This window comes from Enhydra lutris, unplaced genomic scaffold (genome assembly GCF_002288905.1).
Source record: "Enhydra lutris kenyoni isolate GAN:26980312 unplaced genomic scaffold, ASM228890v2 scaffoldscaffold18, whole genome shotgun sequence".
Lineage (NCBI taxonomy): Eukaryota > Metazoa > Chordata > Mammalia > Carnivora > Mustelidae > Enhydra > Enhydra lutris.
This window is the reverse complement of record NW_019154102.1, coordinates 23147065-23168962: the sequence shown is the minus strand read 5'-3', so window position 1 is coordinate 23168962 and position 21898 is coordinate 23147065. Positions and strand designations below refer to the sequence as shown.

Here is a 21898-nt window from a genome sequence, read left to right as displayed (position 1 = left end):
TGCAGAAGTGGAGACAGCTGTCAAAGAAAGATCCAGCCGTCACTGAGCATCAACAATGGCCACTGTGAGACCAGCCTCATTTCATATATATGCCCCCAATCCCAACCAATGAATTCTTTTATTTTTTTCTAAGAGTTTTATTTATTTGAGAGAGCACAGGCAGGGGGGAGGGGCAGAGGGAGAGGGAGAAGCAGATTCCCCACTGAGCAGGGAGTCCTGAGCAGGTTGCCTGATGTGGGGCTCCATCCCAGGAACCTGAGATCATGACCTGAGCCTAAAGCAGATGCCCAACTGACTGAGCCACCCAGCTGCCCTCCAACCAAAGAATTGTTTTAAAGCAAGGCCCAGACCACCCATCATTTCATTTTAACTGCTAGTAGATATCTCTAGAAAATCAGGACTTTTTTAAAATAAATTTTTTACTTCAGAATAATTTTAGACTTACAGAAGACAAAAAGAGAACAGAATTTCTGTATAACCCTCACCCTATTTCCCCTAATAGTATCATTTCATATGACCCTGGTACAGTTGTCAAAACTAAGAAACCGGTATTGGAACATTACTATTAACTATACTTCCAGACTTTACTGAATTTCCTGATTTTTTTATACTAATGTTCTTTTTCTGTTTCAGGATCCCATCCGTGATCCCACATTACATTTAGTTGTCATGTCTCCTTAGCCTCTTCTGGTCTGTGACAGCTTCTCAGACTTTCCTTGTTCTTGATGACCTTGATGGTTTTGAGGAGTACTGGTCAGGTATTTCGTAGGGTATCTCCCAGTTTGGGTCGGTCCAGTTATGGTTAGACTGGGTTAGACTGGGGTTTGCATTTTGGGGGAAGAATATCACAGAGGTGATGTACCTTCTTTCTCACATGGTATCAGAGGGTTTTTAAAATTTGTTTTAACAACCACAATACCATTAATACACCTAAAATAATTATTCCTTAATATCATCAAATCAGTCACAGTTTGTCTTAGTCTGTTTGGGCTGCTCTAACAAACTCCATAGATGGGGTAGCATACGAACAATAGAAATTTGCTTTTCACAGTTCTGGAAGCTGGAAGTTCAAGATCAAGGTGCTAGCAACTGATGAAAGCCAGCTTTCTGTTTCATAGACTGTACTTTCTGGCTGTAGCCTCACATGGCAGAAGAGTAGAAGGATCTTTCTGGAGTCTCTTTTATAAGGGCACTAATCCCATTCATGAGGGCACCTACCAAAGGCCCCATGACCCAATACCATCACTTCACCTCACACTGGGGAGGTTAAGAGTCAACATGTGACTTTGGGGGGAATACCAACATCAAGTCCATCGAGCTGTTCACATTTCCATGATTGTCACATCATTTTTTTTTTTAAGATTTTATTCAGTTGAGAGAGAGAGACAGAGACAGAGAAAGCACAAGCAGGGGGAGAGGCAGAGGGAGAAGGGGGAGCAGACTCCCTGCTGAGCTGGGAGCCTGACATGGGGTTCAATCCCAGGACCTAGAAATCATGATCTGATCGAAGGCAGACACTTAACCATCTGAGCCACCCAGGCACGCCTGTTTCATAATTTTTTGAATAATTGGTTTGTTTGAATCAGGAACCCGGAAGCCCCACACATTATATTTGACTGATAAGTCTCTTCTAATCTGTTGGTCCTCCTTCTCTCTTTTCTTCCTCTATTTGTTGGAAAAACTGTCTTGTCTTATTTGTCTTGTAGGGTTTCCCTCATTCTGAATGTGACTGATGGCAGTTCTGTGGTATTATTTAACATGTTCTTTTGTCCCCTGTGCTTCCTATAAACTTTAAGTCTATGTTTTGTTTTGTTTTGTTTTTTAAATTTTATTTATTTGAGAGAGAGAGGAGGGAGGAATGGGGAAGGGTAGAGGGAAAGAGAGAATCTTAAGCAGGCTCTGCGCTCACAACCCTGAGATCACAACCTGAGCCGAAACCAAGCGTCCAATGATTAACCAACTGCACCAGCCAAGTGCCCCCAAGTCCATGCTTTTGCCCACTGCCCCATATTGTCTAGCAAAGGGGTGGAAGACAATAGGACAGCTCCCGGCGAAGCTCTTTTCCCTTTCCTACTTGTCTGCTCATTTGCTCTCCTGAACTTGCTTTGGGCCCAGACACCATTTTTGGCAAGTCAGGTCTGAGGACAGGGAGCAAACACGTGCTTCTTCCCATCTGTGTTTCAGTCTACCCAGAAATGAGTTGTTTTTCATTTTGTTTTGTTTTTAAACTTCCTGGCTTCTTCGGGAGAGTCACTTAGCTGCGAAGCTAACTGGGGGTGTGAGCGTGCTTCGTGTGTGCATGGGAAATTTGGAAATGAACCGAGGCAGCAGAACAGGTGGAGTGCATGAGGCTCCTGGCTGGAGCAGGAAAGTGCACTCTTCACTCCCAGGGTGAGAGCTGTGTGTGGGCTGAAAGTTGGGAGATGGTAGGGAGGTTTCTTAAATAGTTTGCCTGAACTCCAGTTCCAGAATGAACCCAGCAGGTAGTTATGTGTTTTAATCATTTGCATCCTATAGGCTGGACAGTTACTGTTTCCGAGGCTGGTCCTGGAGCTAGTTTGTGCGGTGGACAAGGTCAACACCTTCTAGTCCAGTGGCTCTCAGTCCCTGCTGCATGTTAGAATCCCTGGGGCAGGGTTTTCCATGGACACTGATGCCTGGAGCCCACCCCAGCCAATAGAATTTGAGTCCCTGGGTAGAAGACCTCACCTGGGGATGCCCGGGTGTCTCCTTGTGCAGCCTGGCTGAGGGATACTGAGCCTGCCCAGCCTTTCTGCCTTTGGGCTATAGGTTCAGTGCCTATTTTATTCTTGATCCGGAAGAGTCGTGACTTAGAGGTCTGGTTAGGTGTATGTTTATTGGAGGGCTGCCAGTTTCTTATAGGCCTTGGCCCTTGGCTGCTGCTCCCAAGGCCCGCTCTCCCCAGTGGCTATGGAGGTGGGAATGTCTGTGTCGCAGGTCCTGCTGAGAATGAGCTGACTCACCTTTCTTGTGAAGGGGAAGAGAAGGAATCACTTGGCTGACTCATTCTTCCGGTGATATAAAAGGGAAGGAAAAACATCCACTGGCTGATTGGGTAGAGATGGGGGCTGAATTTTGGAGGGGAAAAAAAAAGGCCATACAATTTAAACTTTTGAGAAAATAAAAATAACCCAGACTGAGAAAGTGAAACGCTTCTTTGCCATTTTTCAGTCTGGAATGACAGACAGAGAAACCCCCTTCCTACAAAGAATTAGTGGTTCTCCCCAGGACCCCCTGCAGCTGTAAATTGTACCAGTGACTTACTTCTTTGAGTGACCTCTCCTCCATACTCACTGGGAAGTAGCATTCTCTGAGACCATAAGCTGCCAGAAACTTTGCTTTTTAAAATAATACTAGTGGCAGGGGGGCGGGGCGCCTGGTGGCTCAGTCATTAAGTGTCTGCCTTCAGCCCAGGTCATGATCCCAGGGTCTTGGGACCGAGCCCCGCATTGGGCACCCTGCTCAGTGGGGAGACTGCTTCTCCCTCTCCCATACCCAATGCTTGTGTTCCCTCTCTCGCTGTTTCTCTGTCAAATAAATAAATAAAATCTTTTTTTTTAAAGATTTTATTTATTTATTTGACAGAGATCACAAGTAGGCAGAGAGGCAGGCAGAGAGAGAGAGGGAAGCAGGCTCCCCGCTGAGCAGAGAGCCCAATGCGGGGCTCGATTCCAGGGCCCCGGGATCATGACCTGAGCCGAAGGCAGAGGCTTTAACCCATTGAGCCACCCAGGTGCCCCAATAAATAAAATCTTTAAAAAATAATAATATATCTGAGGAATGAAACATTCCCCTCTTGAGAGGTGGGGCTAAGGCACTTTGACTCAAAGTTTAACCCAAGTGCGGTGCTTTAAACCATTTCTGGACACAACCTTCCACATTTATCTTAATTTCATAGTTTCTAAGGAAACAAGACCGTGTGGCCATTTCTCAGTCTAGACCTAGCTGGACCCCTTTCCTCATCTCTTTGCTTTGAGCCTATTAAAGCACCATGTCATTTAAATTTTCCTCCATCTTTGCCCAGAAAATCCCAACTCAGTTTTCCCCCATTTGGTGATGTGCCGCAAGCTTCCTCTGCTATAATGGCCTCCCTCACTGCAGTGAGTCAGTAGATGTAACTTTGTCCCTGGGCAGGGGTTCTGAGGCTGACTGGATAAGTACACTATCATCTGTGCTTAGCATTTACGACTCAGAACCCCTTTCTTGAATCTCAGGTCCCTGCTTCCAGTATTTACTGCAATGTTAAATCCAGAGGGTCCTTTAAGTATTTCAAACTCACATGACCAGCAAAGAACTTTGGTCTTCCCTCCACTAAGTCGTATGCTTCTTGTTTTTCCTGTCCTAATTAATAGGCCTTAGTATTTAACTAGAAATCAAGGCATTATCCACATTCTGTTCTTCCTCCTTCTCCCGGTCAGGAAGCCCCTTGCTATACTCCAGGACTCAGCGCAGTGCTAAGCACACAGTAGGTCCTCAGGAGCTCGTTGGTGAATGAATGAATAAAACCACAGAAGTCTGGTGAAGTTGCTTTTCCTTTAATTTTTTTGAAATTTTCCTTTAAAAAAAAAAAGATTTTATTTATTTATTTGACAGAGAGAGATCACAAGTAGGCAGAGAGGCAGGTGGCGGGGGGGAAGCAGGCTCCCTGCTGAGCAGAGAGCCTGATGTGGGGCCCAATCCCAGGACCCTGGGATCATGACCTGAGCCGAAGACAGAGGCTTAACCCAGTGAGCCACCCAGGCACCCCAATTTTTTGAAATTTTCTTCTAGGTGACAAGATTGTTTCGGGCTGGGGGTGGATCTTTACCTTGTTCGCCTTACACCTCCCAGCTCAGCTATTGGCACACAGTGGGTATTTAATGCATATAGACTGAATGAATACAGTAGTACAGCTTGTTCCCCAGGCACTATAGGAATTATTATTTTTTTTTAAAACATCAGAGCATTCCAGGCAGACCCTATCTGTTATTGGCCTTGCCCTCTTTTTCTAAAATGTCATCTGTCATACTTCAGTCCCTCCTCTTGGCTGATATTGATGCAGTTTCCAAGTCCAGCCTTCACGCAAGAGAGCCCTTGTGGATACCCCTCTCTGCTTGGTAAATTCGTCCATCCACCCATCCCAGCCCCTCCGGGAAGCCTCCTTGACTCACCAGGAAGAAGTCATCTGTGTCCTCACTGTGCTTTATGATGCTTCATTTAAGGTCTGACCACAGCATTTTGTAGTGACTTGTTTACTTGTCTTGCTTGATGGACTCAGCTTCTCGAATGCTTGTCCACTGTGGTGTTTCCTGAGCCCAGCTCAGAGGGCAGTGAGGATATCTGTGGAGCAAAGTGTTTTACCTAGAACACTCTCTCAGTGGCCTTGGTAGAGAGTGACACAGGGGGCCAGCAGGGCTAGACACAGGGGGCCAGCAGGGCTAGACAGTGCCAGATCACAGGGCAGTCAGAGACTTAGAAGTCTCCACTGGACCATCTTTAGGAGGTTGTTTCACTTTGGCTGTTCTCCTTCCAGGCCCTCCCCTCTGTCCCTGCTGCTTCTCTTCCCTACTTGGGCCACTAACTGCCACCCTGTTGTCCCTTTCAAATCCTAGCCTCCCTTGGAAGTCTCCCTTGGAAGCCCGGCCTGGGCTACATCCCCTCCAGGCAGCCTCCGGGCCATAGGTGTCTTACCTGCCCACTCATTCATTCTCGTGGCAGGGATGTGGCCGGAGCCCCTTCTAGGTGTGAGACAGGAGACTAGGATCCAGGGAGGATGAGGCTACAGAAGGAACACCCAACAGCCTACCTCCTTCACGAGCTTGTAATCAAGTAATAGAGTAGATAGTATTTTAAATTAAGTACGTATTTTTAAAATAGACTATTACTTCTATATGTTATACAGAATGCTGGTTCTTTTTTTCTTTTTAAGATTTTATTTATTTGTGTATGTATTTATTTGTCAGAGAGAGAGAGCGCACAAGCAGGCAGAGAGGCAGGCAGAGGCAGAGAGAGGAGCAGATTCCCCGCCGAGCAAGGAGCCTGAGGCGGGACTTGATCCTAGGACCCTGGGATCATGACCCGAGCCGGAGGCAGCGGCTTACCCGACTGAGCCACCCAGGCGTCCCTCTTTATTTCATTTTAAAAAGAAAGAATCATCCATATTCCTGTTACCCAGAGTCAATCCCTGTTAACATTTTAATATATTTTCATCTAACTTAAAAAAAATTTTGTACTTTCTATTTTTTTTTAAAGATTTTATTTATTTACTTGAGAGAGAAGGGGAGAGAAAGAGTACAAGGTGGGGAGGGGGCCAAGGGAGAGGCAGGCTTCCCAATGAGCAGGGAACCCTATGCAGGCTTGATCCCAGGACCCTGAAACCATGACCCAAGCCAAAGGCAGAGACCCAACTGCCTGAGCCACCCAGGTGCCTCTGTACTTTCTATTTTGAAACAGTTTTGTTCTTACAGAAAAGTTGCAGTAAGAATAAAGAGAACTTTCGTATACCCTTGGCCTAGGTCCACCAGTTTTTAACATTCTTGTTGCACTTCCTTTATTATTCTTTTTGTCTACAGGTGATCAGAAAGTCCAGAAACAGAGCAAATATCCATGATATCATCAAGGACATCTTCAGTCTGTAAAGAAAAGAACTCACATGAAAGTATTCACTTTCCAGATTGCACTGTTGCCTGCTGTGTTTACACATGTAATTTTTCTCAGCCCTTTGAGAGTGGGTTATATCCATTGATCCCTGACTACTTTCGTGTATCATAAGAACGAGGGCATTCTGACTTTGCTGTCTTCATCCACTCGAGCGGGTATAACAAAAATACCATAGACTAGGCGGCTTATAAACGACAGAAATGAACTTCTCCCAGTTCAGGAGGCTAGGTTGTCTAAGCTCAAGGGCCTGGCAGATTCACTGTTAATAGACAGCTGTCTTCTGAGATCTCACATGGTAGAAGAGTCAAGGGGCCCTCCGGGGGCTCTCACAATGGCACCGATGTCATTTGTAAGGGCTCTGCCCTCATCTAACTGCTTCCAAAGGGCCCCACCTTGAAATATCACCACTTTGGGTGTTAGGTTAACATATGAATTGGTGGAGAGGCACAAACATTCAGTGTCTAGGAAATAGAGTTATGACATTCAGGAATCTAACATGGTTCGACTATTTTTTTTTTTTAAGATTTTATTTATTTGACATACAGAGAGAGAAATCACAAGTAGGCAGAGAGAGAGGGGGAAGCAGGCTCCTGAGATCATGACCTGAGCTGAAGGCAGAGGCTTAACCCACTGAGCCACCCAGGCGCCCTCGACTACTTTTATTAATCTGTGATCCCTATTCCAAGTTTGTCAGTTGTCTCAATAACGTCCTTGAGAGCATCTTTCTTTGACACAGTCCAGAATCGCAGATTACTTGTAGTTGTCTTGTTTCTTTGGCTTCCGTTCATGTGGACCCATTCCCGTTTTTGTCTTGATGACAGTGAAATACTCGATGAACAGGCTGGTCATTTTATGGAATGCTCCTCAACTTGGGTTTGCCCCATGATTAGCTTCAGTCCCTCCAGAATACCCTTTGAGTGACACCGTGAATTTCTCAGTGTGTCATATGCAGAGGCACATGATGTCCATCTGCCCCCCGTTTGGTCCTTTGAGCATGTCCCCACCATTTTGTGGGCTGGCAGCTTCATCACATTCTGGACCAACAAGATGAGCTGGTTCCAGCTTGTCGCTTCCCTTCCCCAGCCCTGGAATCGGCCACTTCTGTAAGGCTCCCCGGCTGGATCTGGTCGACCAGGGCCTGGATGTCATTGTGTGTCTTTGCTCTCCACTCACTGTCCATCTAGCTCTATTTATCTCCTTGTTTTTTTTTAAAAGTTGGAATTATCCTGTTTGTATGCATTTCACGAAATCACGAGCATTTTTTCCTATCATAAATGTCTGAAAATATAATTTAGATGGCTACATGGTGTTCAGTCATAGGAGCGGACCATTGTTTACAGAATAATTCACCTTTGCAAACAATGCAGCGGTGCGCATCATCGGCCTGTACTTCTAACCACACCTCTGAACATCTCTGGTTGTTTTCTTAGGCTAAATACTTAGAGGGGAAATTTTGCCAGGATGGCGGTGTGAGCATTGTGTATAAGTGGGGTAATGGTTTAGGCCCTTTGAATTATGAGAGGTTAGAGAAGCAACTGTTTGAGTTAAGGAATAGTACTGAAGATCTGGTTTGTGAATGGCAGTACCTCAAGAGGGTGGCAGGAGGGGGTGGAGAGGGTGCAGGAGGGTGTCAGAGCGAGCAGAGAGTGGAGGCAGCATGGGGCCTGGTATGCACAGGGGACTTTCAGGGAATGGGTCGTTACTGGGAGGAGAAAGCAGAAGGTGGCTGTAGGGTCTGGTGTCCTAACGAGCAAGGGGATGGAGGGAGTGTGGAGGCTTCTGCTTCCTTCCCCATGCAGAGGAGGGTACTGGGAGAACTGTGGGGCTCTAGGGAGGATTTGGGGCAGAGCCCGGAGTGAAGTGAGGCATGAACCTCCAGTGTTTGCAGCTTCCCCTTTGTCCTCCAGCTTGGCATCTACTCACGACCTTGAGCTCAGCTTTTTCCCTAGGGCAGAGGGCCCAGTAGCAATGTTTTTTCGTTGCTCGGTTTCCTTTCATTGTGGGCTAATGCCCGTGGCCTGCTTTGCACAAAGCCCTCCTTTTCTGGGGCCCCTGCTCTGGGGTGAGGCCAGGGCAAGCAGGCCCCCATCCTGAGCCTCACAGCTGCTCCAGGGCTAGGGGTAAAGGAGGGCTTGAAGTCTGTGAGCTGGGTGCGGTCATCCTTGAGCTTTGCCTGTGAGGAGCTTTTCTGGGGGTGGAGCCTGAGCCGGACCTTGGGGAGGGAACTTCCCTCTGCTTGAGAGGTCCAAAGCAAGGCAGGGAGGCCTGTGGTGCACAGGGAAGCGTGGGAGAGGCCTCTGCAACCTGTGTGTTCACTGGTGCTGGGGAACTGTGGGAGGCTTGGAGAGGACCTCAGGGAACTGGGGGAAGAGGGAGGAAAACAGGAGGTACTCTGGAGAGGCCCCAGCATAGTCACCGAGTACCTTAATGGTCTTTATGAGTTGACTTTAAAAAGACATAAGACCTCGGAAAGCTGGCCTCGGGTGACCGAGAAGTGAGTCCTCATTGGCATTTATCACATGGGGAGTCCTGGGGGCAGTGGGATCCCATGGATGAGGGTATGCTGTGGGGTGTGGTCCATGGGGGCTGGAGGATGGTCTACAGCAGCTGATTTCCTCTCCTCTCCCCACCGCCCCTTCTCCAGACGTCCTTCTACGGTCGCTTCAGGCACTTCTTGGACATCATCGATCCTCGTACACTCTTTGTCACTGAGGTAAGTCAGGGGCAGCACTCTCCATGGAGGCCCCCGTCCCTTTCGAAGATCTGTGGGTCACCTCTGTGTGTGCCTTATACACACGATCTAATCCCATTTGCACCTCACGGCAAAGTGGATATGTAGCATCATTCCGACCTCAAACTCTAGTGAAGTTATTACCCAGGACCTGAAGGACACACTCGCGACCAAAGTTCGAATGGTACGGGTATGTTTAAGTGGAACGAGAAAGTATCCTCTCCCTGCCCAATCCCCTCCTCTCATAGATAGGGTTGGATTTCCTGAGGTAGAGTTTACTTTCGGTACATGTGCCGTCCTGCCTTCTGACAAACATATGCAGTCACGTCCCCCTCCCACCCCACCACAAACCCCTAGAACGCTTCCATCCGTCACCCTACAGTGTTTGCTCGGACACTTGCTCCCCTGCTGCTGCCAGCCTCTGGCTACCTCTCACCTGTTCTGTGTCCCTGCTGTTGTCCTGGTTTAAATGTCCTAGAGTTGTTCTCCTACGGTACGTGGCCTTGAGCATCTGGCTTCTTTCCTTGGCATAATCATTTTGAGATTCATCCACGTTGTGGTGTGTGTCGGGGCTTGGTAAATTCTTACTGCTGGGTCATATGCCATTTAAAGGATGTTCTAGAATTTGTTTTTTCGTCCACTTGCCAATGGGACACCTGGGCTGCTTCTGGTCTGAGGCTATGAGAAATAAAGCACCGTGAACATTCTTCATGCGGACGTAGGTTTTCGTTTCTCATGAGGAAATAATGAGGAATGGCTCATTAGCTCATGTGGTAACTGTGGCGAACGTATGTTTAACTTCATAGGAAGTTGTCAGACCGTTGTTGCGAGCGGCTCTCCATTTAACATTCCCATCCACAGTGTTCCAGGTCTCCACATCCTCACCAACGTGTGGTATCGTCCAATTTAAATTTAGTGCCAAATTTACCTCCACCATCATAAGAAGTATGTCTTTATACCCTCAAGTGTGCGGAGCAATGCACACGCATATGAAGCTGCAGGTCGTTACGAGGGCCGTTCTGTGAGCAGGGCCGTGTTGCAAGCATCTTACATGCATCGGCTCATCAGCTTGACACAAAGCAACACTACAAGGTAGAGATGGTTCTAAGTTCTGTTTTACAGATGTGCAAACAGACAGAAGTTAGGTCTCAGGCCCATGGTGCTGGCCAGTGGTGGAGCCAGGGTTTGACATAGGTAAGCTTGTCTCCAGATCCCTTATTCTTAGCCAGTTTGCATCCTGTTTGGGTAATACTCCCAAGATTACCCAGTGAGCAAAGGGCCTGAGCTCCGGTACTGGGTCCCCCCCACTCCCATTCCAAGCCTTTGAGTTGGCTTGCCAGGTGTGGGAAGGGGGTCGGGGGAGGGATGGTGCTTCTCTGCACATCTTCTCTGTGGTTGGCTTGCCCCAGTCCCAGACTGGATCCGTCTTTGAGGTCAAAGCCATGATGGAAAGAAGCACAAGGCCTTCTGGGCACCTGGGCCGAGAACAATCCCCAGGGGCCCTGGGAGAGTCTCCCAGTAATGCAAAATGTGGGAATTACCCTGGTGTGTGGTTTCCTACACACCTTTCCTTCCTCAGGGAGGACAATGGGCTCAGGTGTTTCACTGGCTGACTTTACCTGCCCCTCTGGGCCTACCAGCTCTGAAGGGCAAGGCTGCTGTACCCTGGGCTCTGTCGGGTTTCTCCTCAGGAGTAATCAATGTGACTGTATGAGAATTTGGAAAAGTAGCACACTAGAGAAACTACTTCCTAGCCTAGTGTTTTTTCGAAAGCTCCAGAATGGTGCAAAACTAGATACAATTGTAACATCTGTCCCAACAAAAATGCCACCTGCTTGTTGGAGAAGACGACAGGGGCTAGTGCTTAACTCAAAGGATAGGTGCAGAGGGTGGTTTTGAGGCATGTTGAGAAATGGTGGAGGGAGACAGAAGGTCGGGAGGTCCTTCAGGGCTCCCCAGATTACCACGAGCAGGCAGGGGCTTTGAGGATGGATGGGTAGCTACAAGGGGGTGACCTAGCGGTCCCGGTGGGCCTCCATCCCCCACTCCCCTGTCCACCCTCTTCTCACTCCCAGACCATTTCATTTCCTATTCTCCTTGTACCACATCCTTCTTGCATTTTGAATGGCCCCGATATTCTTATACATCTCTAAACCACTTTTGGCCTGCATCCCCTATCAGCAATTGACATGGCAAAACAACTTAACAATTTACTGCCTAGAAAATCACCGATACAACAGAAACTTTGGAATATTTTTCACATTTCACATGTGCCCTCCCCTGGTTGGGGACTGTTTCCAGCACCACATGCCTGCCTTTTGGAAAGATTTTGCCCATAGAAGATCATCATCTAAGCCCTGAAATCTCTGGAAGGGCCATGACTCACTGGGTCTAATCCAGGCAGGTTACTTAGCAAGGCCATTGGCAGGGAAGGGATGAGAAATTGGAAGCAGAGCGGAGAGCCCATTACCCCAGGCTCTCCCCCATGAACTGTGACACTGCCGGGAGGGCCAGGCTCCCCTTCTTCCCGGCTCCATCCACAGGACATGATTCATATCTACAGAGAACTATTTCTCTCAGGGTCCTTGGCTAGGTTTCTGGGAGGGAGAGTGAGGTGGTGGGCACCCCACTGAAAGAGATCTGGACAGGCCTGTCTGCCTGCGATGGGGATAGGTTTGTGGGGACATGAGGAGGTGGTTCTGGAAGCTGGTAGTTCTTGAGGTAGAAAGATCCTGGGCAGCTTGAGCCATCTGGTGACCTGGTTCTGAGAGACATTCGCTGAGTCGATGGATAGGCTCATCTTGAGAGAATTTTGCAGCAATTTGTTTGTCATTTATAACTGACCAAGCTTTAAAAAGATTCCAACCCTCATGTGTAATGAGGCGGAGGCAATTTCATTCACTGTAATTTCTCTCAGGAAGAAGGCTGTCTTTGTCATAAGGACGTCTTGAGCAAGGCTTCAGGGGAGAAAGTTGGTCTGCTTGACAGAGGGGAAGAATGGTGCTTTTCTGATCCTGCCAAGAGGAGAGAGAAGGAAGAGGGAGAAACGGTGGGAAGGAGAGCAAGCATCTGGGATGAGCTGAGAGGCCAGTGGCTGGGGCTGTCTTGAGACTGGTCATGCCTACTGAGTTGTGAAAGTTGACATGTTGTACTGTTGCTCCCTCCGCCATCATTCCTGGGAAGTTGCCAGTAAAGTCTGCCTGGTTCTTGAAATCTCTGCAAGAGTAGACTCTTTGAGGGGCGGATCTTGAGGGGCTGTGAGTCTCCTGTCGGGGTACAGTGTGTGCAGGCTCAGACCCAAGGAAGCAAACCACCAGGAGTTGGCAGAAGCCCAGCGTTGGCTTTGCACCCACGTCATGGAATTCGATCTAGATCTCTGAGGGCAAAGGTGTACCAGCTGACATTGAAGTTACTTTTAATTATGGACTGAAGATGAAAGGAATTTGCTATTCTGAATTCAATAATTATTTAAGGGAATGAATAGTTGACAGATCATATCATCCTGAAGGGCAGAGAAAACTGGCTGAAATATTGGTGTTAATAACATAGACTCCGTAGGAGTATTGGTGTCATAATCGGAAACTGTCTGGGTTATATTACAGGATAGAATAGATAAGTAATTATATTGATGTTGGGAACCACGTTTCCCACCGTGGAGGTAGGGGGCTACAGATCTGGAGTAGGGGAAAGGACACAAAGAACTATGTGATGTTTTATTGAATCATAGGTATGGATATGAACTCATGACTCTCTCTCTCTCTCTCTCTCTCTCTCTCACACACACACACACACACACACACACACACACACACACACACTGGTATTTATATTTCCTGGTTTCCTGACTCTCTTCATTGAAAGGGCCAGGAAGCAATGACCTCTGGTGACAGTGAACACACTTAGCTCTCAGATCTTGGTTTCTAAATGTCACAACCTACTAAAAGAAACTGGAACTTCTTGGAGAGGTAGCCAGATCCACATCTGGGACAAGGAGAGCAGCTACAGAAAGTAGGAGGGAGCTCAAAGAGTGATGGAGACACAGCAGCTGGCTTGAAGGGCAACCCAGCAGTCACATTTGGAAGAGTCTGAACATTAAGAAGAATACAATCTTCTTAACGCACTAAATAATCATAATAGTAATACTAACACATCTGCGAGTCAATAGTAAGAGTAACAGGAAGGAGGAGGAGAAATCCATGAATCCATAGTAATACTAGTACTGGTATGGGAGAGGGAAGCTCACCTTCACTGAAGAATGTCAGCTGATAAATGTAGAAGAAAATTGCCTTGTGTAACCCTCAGTGAACTCACTGCCCCTGCCAGGACTGTTAGTGGATGCCTGCACAGGGTAAGGAGTTGTAGGGCAATGGGATAGGGATAAGCGTATGCTCTCAAGTAAGTTTCACTCTGAAGATTAGTTAGCAAAGGGGAAAATTTACCTTTATAGTGAAGAGCTTGCAGGACCCCACTTTAACCAGGTGGCCAAACTTAGCATCACTAGCCGTGAAAAAACTGACATTGTGTGCCTTCTGATGTGATATGATTCTGGTAGTGATCCCTAAATACTGGAATAAATGAAAGCCTGAAGAAGGAAATAAAAATAACCCATAATCCCACCTGCCAGAAATAGTCGCCATTGACCTTTTGGTGTATGCATATGTACAAAATTGGGATGATTTATATAATATGTGTGTGTGTGTGTGTGTGTGTGCGTGTATGTATGTATATATCTATATATAGATATATCTATATATATCTGTATCTCCATATGTAGGATATATACAGAGAGAATCATGATATATATGTTTACATTTATATAACATATATGTATACATGATATATACGCTTTTTTACATGTAGCATATCATGAGCATTTTTGTCGTTATTAAATGTTATTTCAAAATATATTTAATAACTACATAGTAATCCATCATATGATTATTCTATAATGTACTTAATAATTTTCTCTATTGTGACCCACTTGGGTGGTTTACATCTTTTGCCATTATAAATAGTACTGCAGTAAATATCCATGGACATAAATCTCCACATATTTCTCTTTATTTTCTTTGGATAAATTCCTAGAAGTGGAATTTCTGAATGAAAGACATTTTAAGACATTTGATATATAATGCCAAATTGCCCTATAGATTATACCAACCTGTATCAATATTATATCAGTGTATAGTCTCAGTAGTAGTGAGTGATGATGTTGTATTTATTTTTTCTTTTAATTTTTCATTGAAAATTTTTTTAAGTAGACTCCATGCTGGGCATGGAGCTCAACATGGGGCTTGAACTCACGACCCTGAGATCAAGACCTGAGCTGAGATCAAGAGTCAGATGCTTCAGCAACTGGACATCCAGGTGCCATTCAACTAAATACTTTTTTAATTACAAAGTTTCTCAAAAAATTTCAATATAGTCAGTATACAATATAGCAATTTAACAATGCTATACATTATTCAGTGCTCATCATGATAAGTGTACTCTTAATCCCTTTGAGGAGGTCTGTTTGAACACCTTCTAGATAGCACCTGATATTCTAATTTTAAAATCTTTCATGGAATTTTTTTTTTCAAAGATTTTATTTATTTATTTGACAGACAGAGATCACAGGTAGGCAGAGAGGCAGGCAGAGAGAGAGGAGGAAGCAGGCTCCCTGCTGAGCAGAGAGCCCGATGTGGGACTCGATCCCAGGACCTCGAGACCACGACCCGAGCTGAAGGCAGAGGCCCCAACCCTCTGAGCCACCCAGGCACCCCTTTCATGGAATTTTTAATAAAAAATACTCAAATGTCAATACCTTTATACACTTCAAGTTCTTGCCTATCTGCATGCATTTTTGGCATACTATTACACTGAACAATTTTTATTTGCTTTTTTCAATCATTTCCAAGTCTTTATAATTTTTAATTTATTTTAATGTTTTTTTTTTTAAGATTTATTTATTTATTTTACAGAGAGAGAGCATGAGTGGGAGGGACAGAGGGAGAGGGAGAGAGAGTCCCCAAGCAGACTCCTTGTGAGCAAGGAGCCCGGTGTGGAGCTCTATCCCAGGACCTTGAGATCATGACCTGAGCCGAAACCAAGAGTTGGATGCTTAACCGACTGTGCCACCCATGGGCCCCTTTTATACTTTCTAAAAATCAAGTTTTAAAGTCTAAATAACCATCCCTGTTCAATGCTTAGATCTAACCCATGGGTGGTTCCCTAGCTTTGGCTTTTCCAAGAAACAGTGTTCGACCTATCATTTTTCACTTCTGCTACATTTATTTTCTAGAATAAATTCTCAAGAGTAGGCTATCCAGGGGCGCCTGGGTGGCTCAGTGGGTTAAAGCCTCTGCCTTCGGCTCGGGTCATGATCCCGGGGTCCTGGGATCGAGCCCCGCGTCGGGCTGTCTGCTCGGCAGGGAGCCTGCTTCCTCCTCTCTCTCTCTCTGCCTGCCTCTCTGCCTACTTGTGATATCTCTCTCTGTCAAATGAATAAAAAAAAAAAAAATCTTAAAAAAAAAAAAAAAGAGTAGGCTATCCAGGCTGGAGGGCTGAATGTTTCTAAAGTTCTTGGGCTAGCTGGACAGAATTCTATCTGCCTCGCATGGGCCCCCTGAAGGTAACCAGAAGTTTCATAGGGAAGACAGACCCTCTCCCCATGTATCCCTGGTTCCCTCTTCCCTTGGGGCCTCCAGTGGCCTGGGGCTTCAGGGAGCCAAGGACCAATCTCAGCATAGACATTTAACCCTGGGGGTCCCAGGACTGCAGAGAGGGAACAAGAAGGGGGCTTAAGAAGGCTGAGGGAAGACAAGAGAAGGGCCTGGGACTCTGTCTGCATTTATATCATTATCTTCTAGCCCCAAGTCCCAGGACTTGGGGCCACAATAAAAATAGCTCAAGCAGTCATTGCGGGCAAGGTGAGAGTGCAAGGCCCTGCCTTGGGCAGGTGCAAGACTGATGCAGGTGAGAACAATCAGATACTGATCAATCAAGGCCTGAAGTGACCTAAGCTGCTGCCCTCCCCTCCCCCTGCCTCCCATCAGCCATCCCTGCTTTGTCACACTCACACTCCATTGCCAATTAATTATCCCCACCCCTGATGCTGCTTTTCTCTCTCTCTCTCTTTTTTAAGTTCTGCAAGCTCTGGGGACTCCCAAATTCCCCACTTTGCCTAAAGTTTCAATGCTCCAGTTTCTGTGTCAGATCAGACCTGGCTTTGAATGAGAGTAAAGAAGACCCTTCCTTTTCTTACCTGAGGTGCCCTGCCCCCATAGGCCTCAGCTTTGGGGGATGTAGGCATTGCTTTGAAATCGTTGGGAGACAACCCTTTCAGTTACTCTTATGAGGACTGGACGGTCTTCCATGCTGATGTTTTGTGGAAATGGCCCAGAACTGGGATGGAGGGTATTTCTAAGTTGCCTCCCACCTACCCTGTGACCCTGGGCGTGGAAATGCCCTTCCTTTTCTGGCCCCAGTTATTTCAGCGAGGGGGTAGCCTAGATGGTTCTATGATAGATACATGCAAAGGGATATTCTTATCCACATCCTTTGTGAATACAGAATGGTCTCTTGTAATTCTGGGATGGTCAAATGAGCATCACCATTGAGGGACTTTTTGCTGACTCTCTTCCCAGCTTTCCTTTTTGTGTCCTTTCCTTCCTGGGTCCCACTGTCTCAGGCACGATCTCTTGCCCTTTTTGGCCACCACTCTAACACTCCATGCCTGCCCCTTTACTTCCTTCTTCTGCCCCTCAAGGCTTGGGGCAGGACTCTCAAGGCCAGGTTCCTCCTCTCTTTGAATTCTCTGCCCTGGAGCAGACCTCCCAGGTGCCAGCGTTTCCAGAAGGACCTTCTGGAAACCATGCCCCAATAAAATACAGGAGATAACCTCAAGGTGACACTTTTTGGCAGGTGAGCTAGAGGCAGGCAAGCCAATGAGGGAGTCTGGGAAGCAACCAGGGCTGACCCTCCCTCTGGCCCATGGCTCTAGAGAAGGGCCTGCAGCCTTTCATCCGCTCCTTGCTGCCTTTGCATCCGGGGCCTGGCTGCCTGTTTGTTTCTGGTTGAAAAGACTTCCTGCAAAGTTCACCTGCCAGGGACCTCCAGCTATCCCCACCTCTCAAGTGCCCAGGGCTCCTCTGTCAAGCCTCACAATGCAGGGGGTGGGGGAGGGTTTAAAGCAGGGAGACCCTCCTCCCATCCCTCAGGACTCCCTGGTAATGACCTCGTTGCTGTAGTGAAGGGCCCAGCCCCCAGAAGAGTCAGGCCTCAGGGACCTCTTAAAACAAGTGTCCTGGGGGGCGCCTGGGTGGCTCAGTGGGTTGAGCCACTGCCTTCGGCTCGGGTCGTGATCTCAGGGTCCTGGGATTGAGCCCCGCATCGGGCTCTCTGCTCAGCAGGGAGCCTGCTTCCTCCTCTCTCTCTCTACCTGCCTCTCTGCCTGCTTGTGATCTCTCTCTGTCAAATAAATAAATAAAATCCTTAAAAAAAAAAAAAACAAGTGTCCTGGGGTTTGGCTGTCCCACAGAGCAGCCTGGAGCCCTAGCCCCTCAGCCTCTGACAGAGGGGACTGGCTGAGGCTTAGTAAGGCCCAGGCAAGAGAAAAGCATGTTCTAGCTTCCTCCAGTCCTAATTTCCCAGACTCGTTCTTCAGGAACTTTGGATTTAGGTCTCCCTCAACTCATGCCAAGATCGGGGCTCTCTGGAACTTATTCCTGTGGCAGGAGGCCTCCCTTTGATGACTGTGTCAAATGAAATGGATCCTGGCCAGGTTGTTATAGGAACTCAGGAGAATCCCTGGAGTGGGAAAATAATGAGAACACGGGGCCATTCACCATTCAGCGCTGGAAAGTAGAGCAGTCATTGTCCCATGGCAGAGGCCTCAGTGTGGGAGGAAGCAGGCTAGGGGTGGGGAGCTTGCCGCATCACTGCAGGGCTTTCTGGGGGTTGCCGGCGGGAGGGGGATGCACACAGCAAGGGTCTGACTAAACTCTGGGTAGGAAGACTAAACTTCTCATGTTGTAGCCCTGTGACCTGAAGCAAGGTAAAACCATCAACATGATCCCATATTGTTGAAAAACAAACACATTAAATGCAGAAGAAAAATCCCCTTCACTCTTTTTCAACCCTTCTCATTTCTGTGGTGGTTATCTCAGCAGTGTATTGATGAGGGATTTAAAATGATCTTTTGTGCCTTTCTATTGTTTTCTGACATTCTCTCTAAATAGCATGGGTTAATTGCCCCTCCCCTCCCCACCCCTGCCAAAAAAATCCCACCAAGCTATCTCCATGTTGGAAATAGATTCTGTGAAGAGGCTACGGAATTTTGGAATTGATATGCATACCTTTGAGTGGGAAAGGCAGTACATCCCCCTGCCCCAACCCCACCCAGTCAGGCTGCTCCTAAGCAAGAAGTTTCCCTGATGTCCCGGATTAGACCTGTGTCGGTCACAGATGCTTCTGAGGCAGGCCTGATGGGTCAGGTGGTCTGGCTGGCACGTCTGGGCCGGCAGTCAGTCTGTCTGTTCCATTATAGCAGGTGGCTCTTCCTTTCCTGTCCTATGGGACTGCCCTGCCCGATGTCTCCACAAACACCCTGCCTGCCCCGTGGTTGCCCTTCCTGGGGCGGCATCCTGCCTTCAGACCCGGGGGCTTCTGCGGAGGTCTCTTTGCATTTCCATCCTCAGCTAACCTTGCCCTTCTAGCCAAAGGGGAACAAAAAAAAAAAAAAAAAAAAAAAACAAAGATGGGGGAACAGGGCAACTTCACTGGGTTTCTTTGCCCACACTGGGCAACCCTGATGTCTGGATCCCTCAGCCAACCTTGACATAGGCTGCCTTCTATGGCTGTTGTCTGTTTCTTGTTAATTTTTTGAGGTAGAGCATACATATGGTAAAATGCACAAATCCCAAGTTTATGGCTTACTCCATTTTGACTTATGTTTATACCCATGTAACCACCACTCAGATGAAGACATTGAACATTTCCATGACCTCAAAGGGTTCCCTTATGCCCTTTCCAAGTCAGGGCCCTGCCTCCCCCTCCCACCCACCCCCCAACAAAAGTAACACTATCATGACCTCCACACGGTTAGTTAGATCAGCTTTGCCTGTTCTTGAACTTTATACATACTCTTTGGCATCTGACTTCGTTAAGTATATCAGCCTTTCATTGCGATATAACAAATCACCCCAAAATGTAGTGGCTTAAAACACGACTCAGTTATTTTGCTCACAGTCTTCAGTTTGGGCAGGGCTCACAGGGGATGGTTCATCGCTGTTCCATGCGGCGTCCACTAGGGCGGTTTGATGGGGAGCTGGAAAGTCCATTTCAAGATGGCTCCCTTGCATGGCAGGCGGGTTGGTACGGACTGTCAGCTGATAGCTCGGACTGTCAGCTGATAGCTCGGCTGTAGCCATGGGCAGCACCTCAGTTCCCATCCAGGTGGGTCTCTCCATATGCCGCTCAGGCTTCCTTACAGTATGATGGCTGAGTTCCGAAAGAGCGACCATCCCAAGAGAACAGGGTGGAAATGCAAGGCATTTTTGTAACATAGCCTCAGAGGTCACATAATCTCACTTCAGCCATACTCTATTTGTTGAGGCAGTCATGAAGTCCTGCCCAGGATCAGCAGGAGGACACATGGACACGTGGACTCTACCTCTTGAGGGGGATGTGGGAAGGTTCTAGAAGAGAATGGGCCATGGCAGATATTAGAGTGTCCCTTTTTGGAAAATACATTTTGCCACAGTATGTCTGTGAGATTCATCCATGTTATAACATGTGTTTGTAGCTTGCTTTTTAAATCGTTGCATAATATTTCATTGTGTACATGTACTACAATTTTCCTGTCTAGTCTAGTAATGACATTTGGATTGTTTGCACTTTGGGACTATTTGAATAGTGCTGCTATGAATAGTCTTTTTTTTTTTTTTTAAGATTTTATTTATTTGTTGGAGACAGAGAGAGAGGAAGCACAAGCAGGGGGAGTATCAAAGGGAGAGGGAGAGAAGCAGGTTCTCTGCAGAACAGGGAGCCCGATGTGGGACTCGATTCCAGGACCCTGGGATCATGACCTGAGCTGAAGGCAGACGCTTAATGACTGAGCCCCCCAGGCGCCCCTGAATAGTGCTGCTATGAATATTCTTATACAGATATTTTGGTGGACAAAGGCTGCCTTCTATCACTGTTGCTGTCTCTTTAGCTTTTAACGTTTTACAGATGATACAATTCTCTCTTCTTTTTTTCCCTCTCTCCATCAGTTACTGTAGCCCATATGCACTTTAGTATGTAAATCTCTGCTAGTGTTTTTAAAATGTTGCAAAGAAATTGTATGAGTATTACATAAATATGTTATCTTTATAAAAACTTTCAATATTATAATTAAGATTAAATTTCCTCCTGATGCCCCTTGCCAAATCTGGACCCTTTCCTCCTACCCTAAGGTAACTCCTGTCACTAATTTGGTGGGTCTCCTTCCAGAGCTTTTTTGATGCATTTGCACACATAAATATTCTCATAGAAAATATTGGTTTCTCTGTGTGTGTGGGCTTTGTTTGTTTGGTATAATGAATGGCATCATACGGCTCTGCAATTTACTTTCTTGCTAAAAAAAAAAATGTTAGAGATGGAATCACATACAGATCTTCACTTTTTAAACTGCTCTGTAATGTTCCATAGTATTTTCAGACCATTGTCATTTAGTCATTTTCCTATGGAAGGACACTTAAGTTGTATTCTTCTTTATTGTTTGCAAGGGAAAGAGTTGTAGGAGCCTTGGATCTGTGCACCTCAATGTCTTTTTTCTTTCCCCTGCAGAGACGTCTCAGAGAGGCTGTGCAGCTGCTGGAGGACTACAAGCATGGGACCCTGCGCCCAGGTGTCACCAATGAACAGGTGATTCTGCTGGAAGTGGAGAAGGAAGGCCGCAAAGTCACATTCCCTTCCCTGCAGCCAGAACCACTCTCTTTCCTTCATTATCCACTTCTACTACTACTACATAGCCTTGTAGATTTCTGGCTTTTTGGAGGAGACACTCAGGTCTTTCCCATACCCTGGGTCTCGTGGGAAGCATGGAGGCTGATAAGGCAAGACAGGCCCAAAGGCTGTAGTTTCCTGGAGCTGAGTGTATATCTCTTCCCAGTTCCACATTTAGTGATGTCACAGTGGTAGGTTGAAATCAGCCATGTGGGAGTATTTATACTATGGAAATGGGCAAATGCTACAAATCAGGACTTTCTTCCCCAAAGAACTGACTTTTAAACATTTACTAGTATACTACTACACAAAAGTTCAGGTTGAGAATAGGAAAGACACGGGAGAATAGTGGAGATTAGGCTAGAACACTAAATTAATTTTTTTTAAATGTATATCAGGTAGGAACTTGAACTAGAGCTAAGTGAACGGTTATAGGTTGTGTTCAGTTTGGAGGAAAGGTAGAGGGATGCATTGTAGGGCTTCTTCAATGATTATAGAGACTGATGATTAATATGCCAAAGTTTTTCTTTCTGTTTG

The 21898-nt window shown here is 46.7% G+C and overlaps 1 protein-coding gene across 2 annotated transcripts in view; it reads left to right on the top strand.

The window, feature by feature from the left end:
- The window catches only part of LOC111148087 (sideroflexin 5), a 111497-nt gene that overhangs the window by 3462 nt on the left and 86137 nt on the right, over nucleotides 1–21898 (top strand). Inside the window, exons 1-3 of one of the 2 annotated variants that reach the window (XM_022504485.1) lie at nucleotides 6647–6703; nucleotides 9305–9373; nucleotides 21203–21280. In XM_022504485.1, the coding sequence (XP_022360193.1) occupies nucleotides 6653–6703; nucleotides 9305–9373; nucleotides 21203–21280 (198 nt within the window). In that variant the 5' untranslated portion in view covers nucleotides 6647–6652. Of the gene's footprint in view, nucleotides 1–6646; nucleotides 6704–9304; nucleotides 9374–21202; nucleotides 21281–21898 lie in introns of those variants that run through there. The other variant, XM_022504484.1, reaches the window with a different exon arrangement.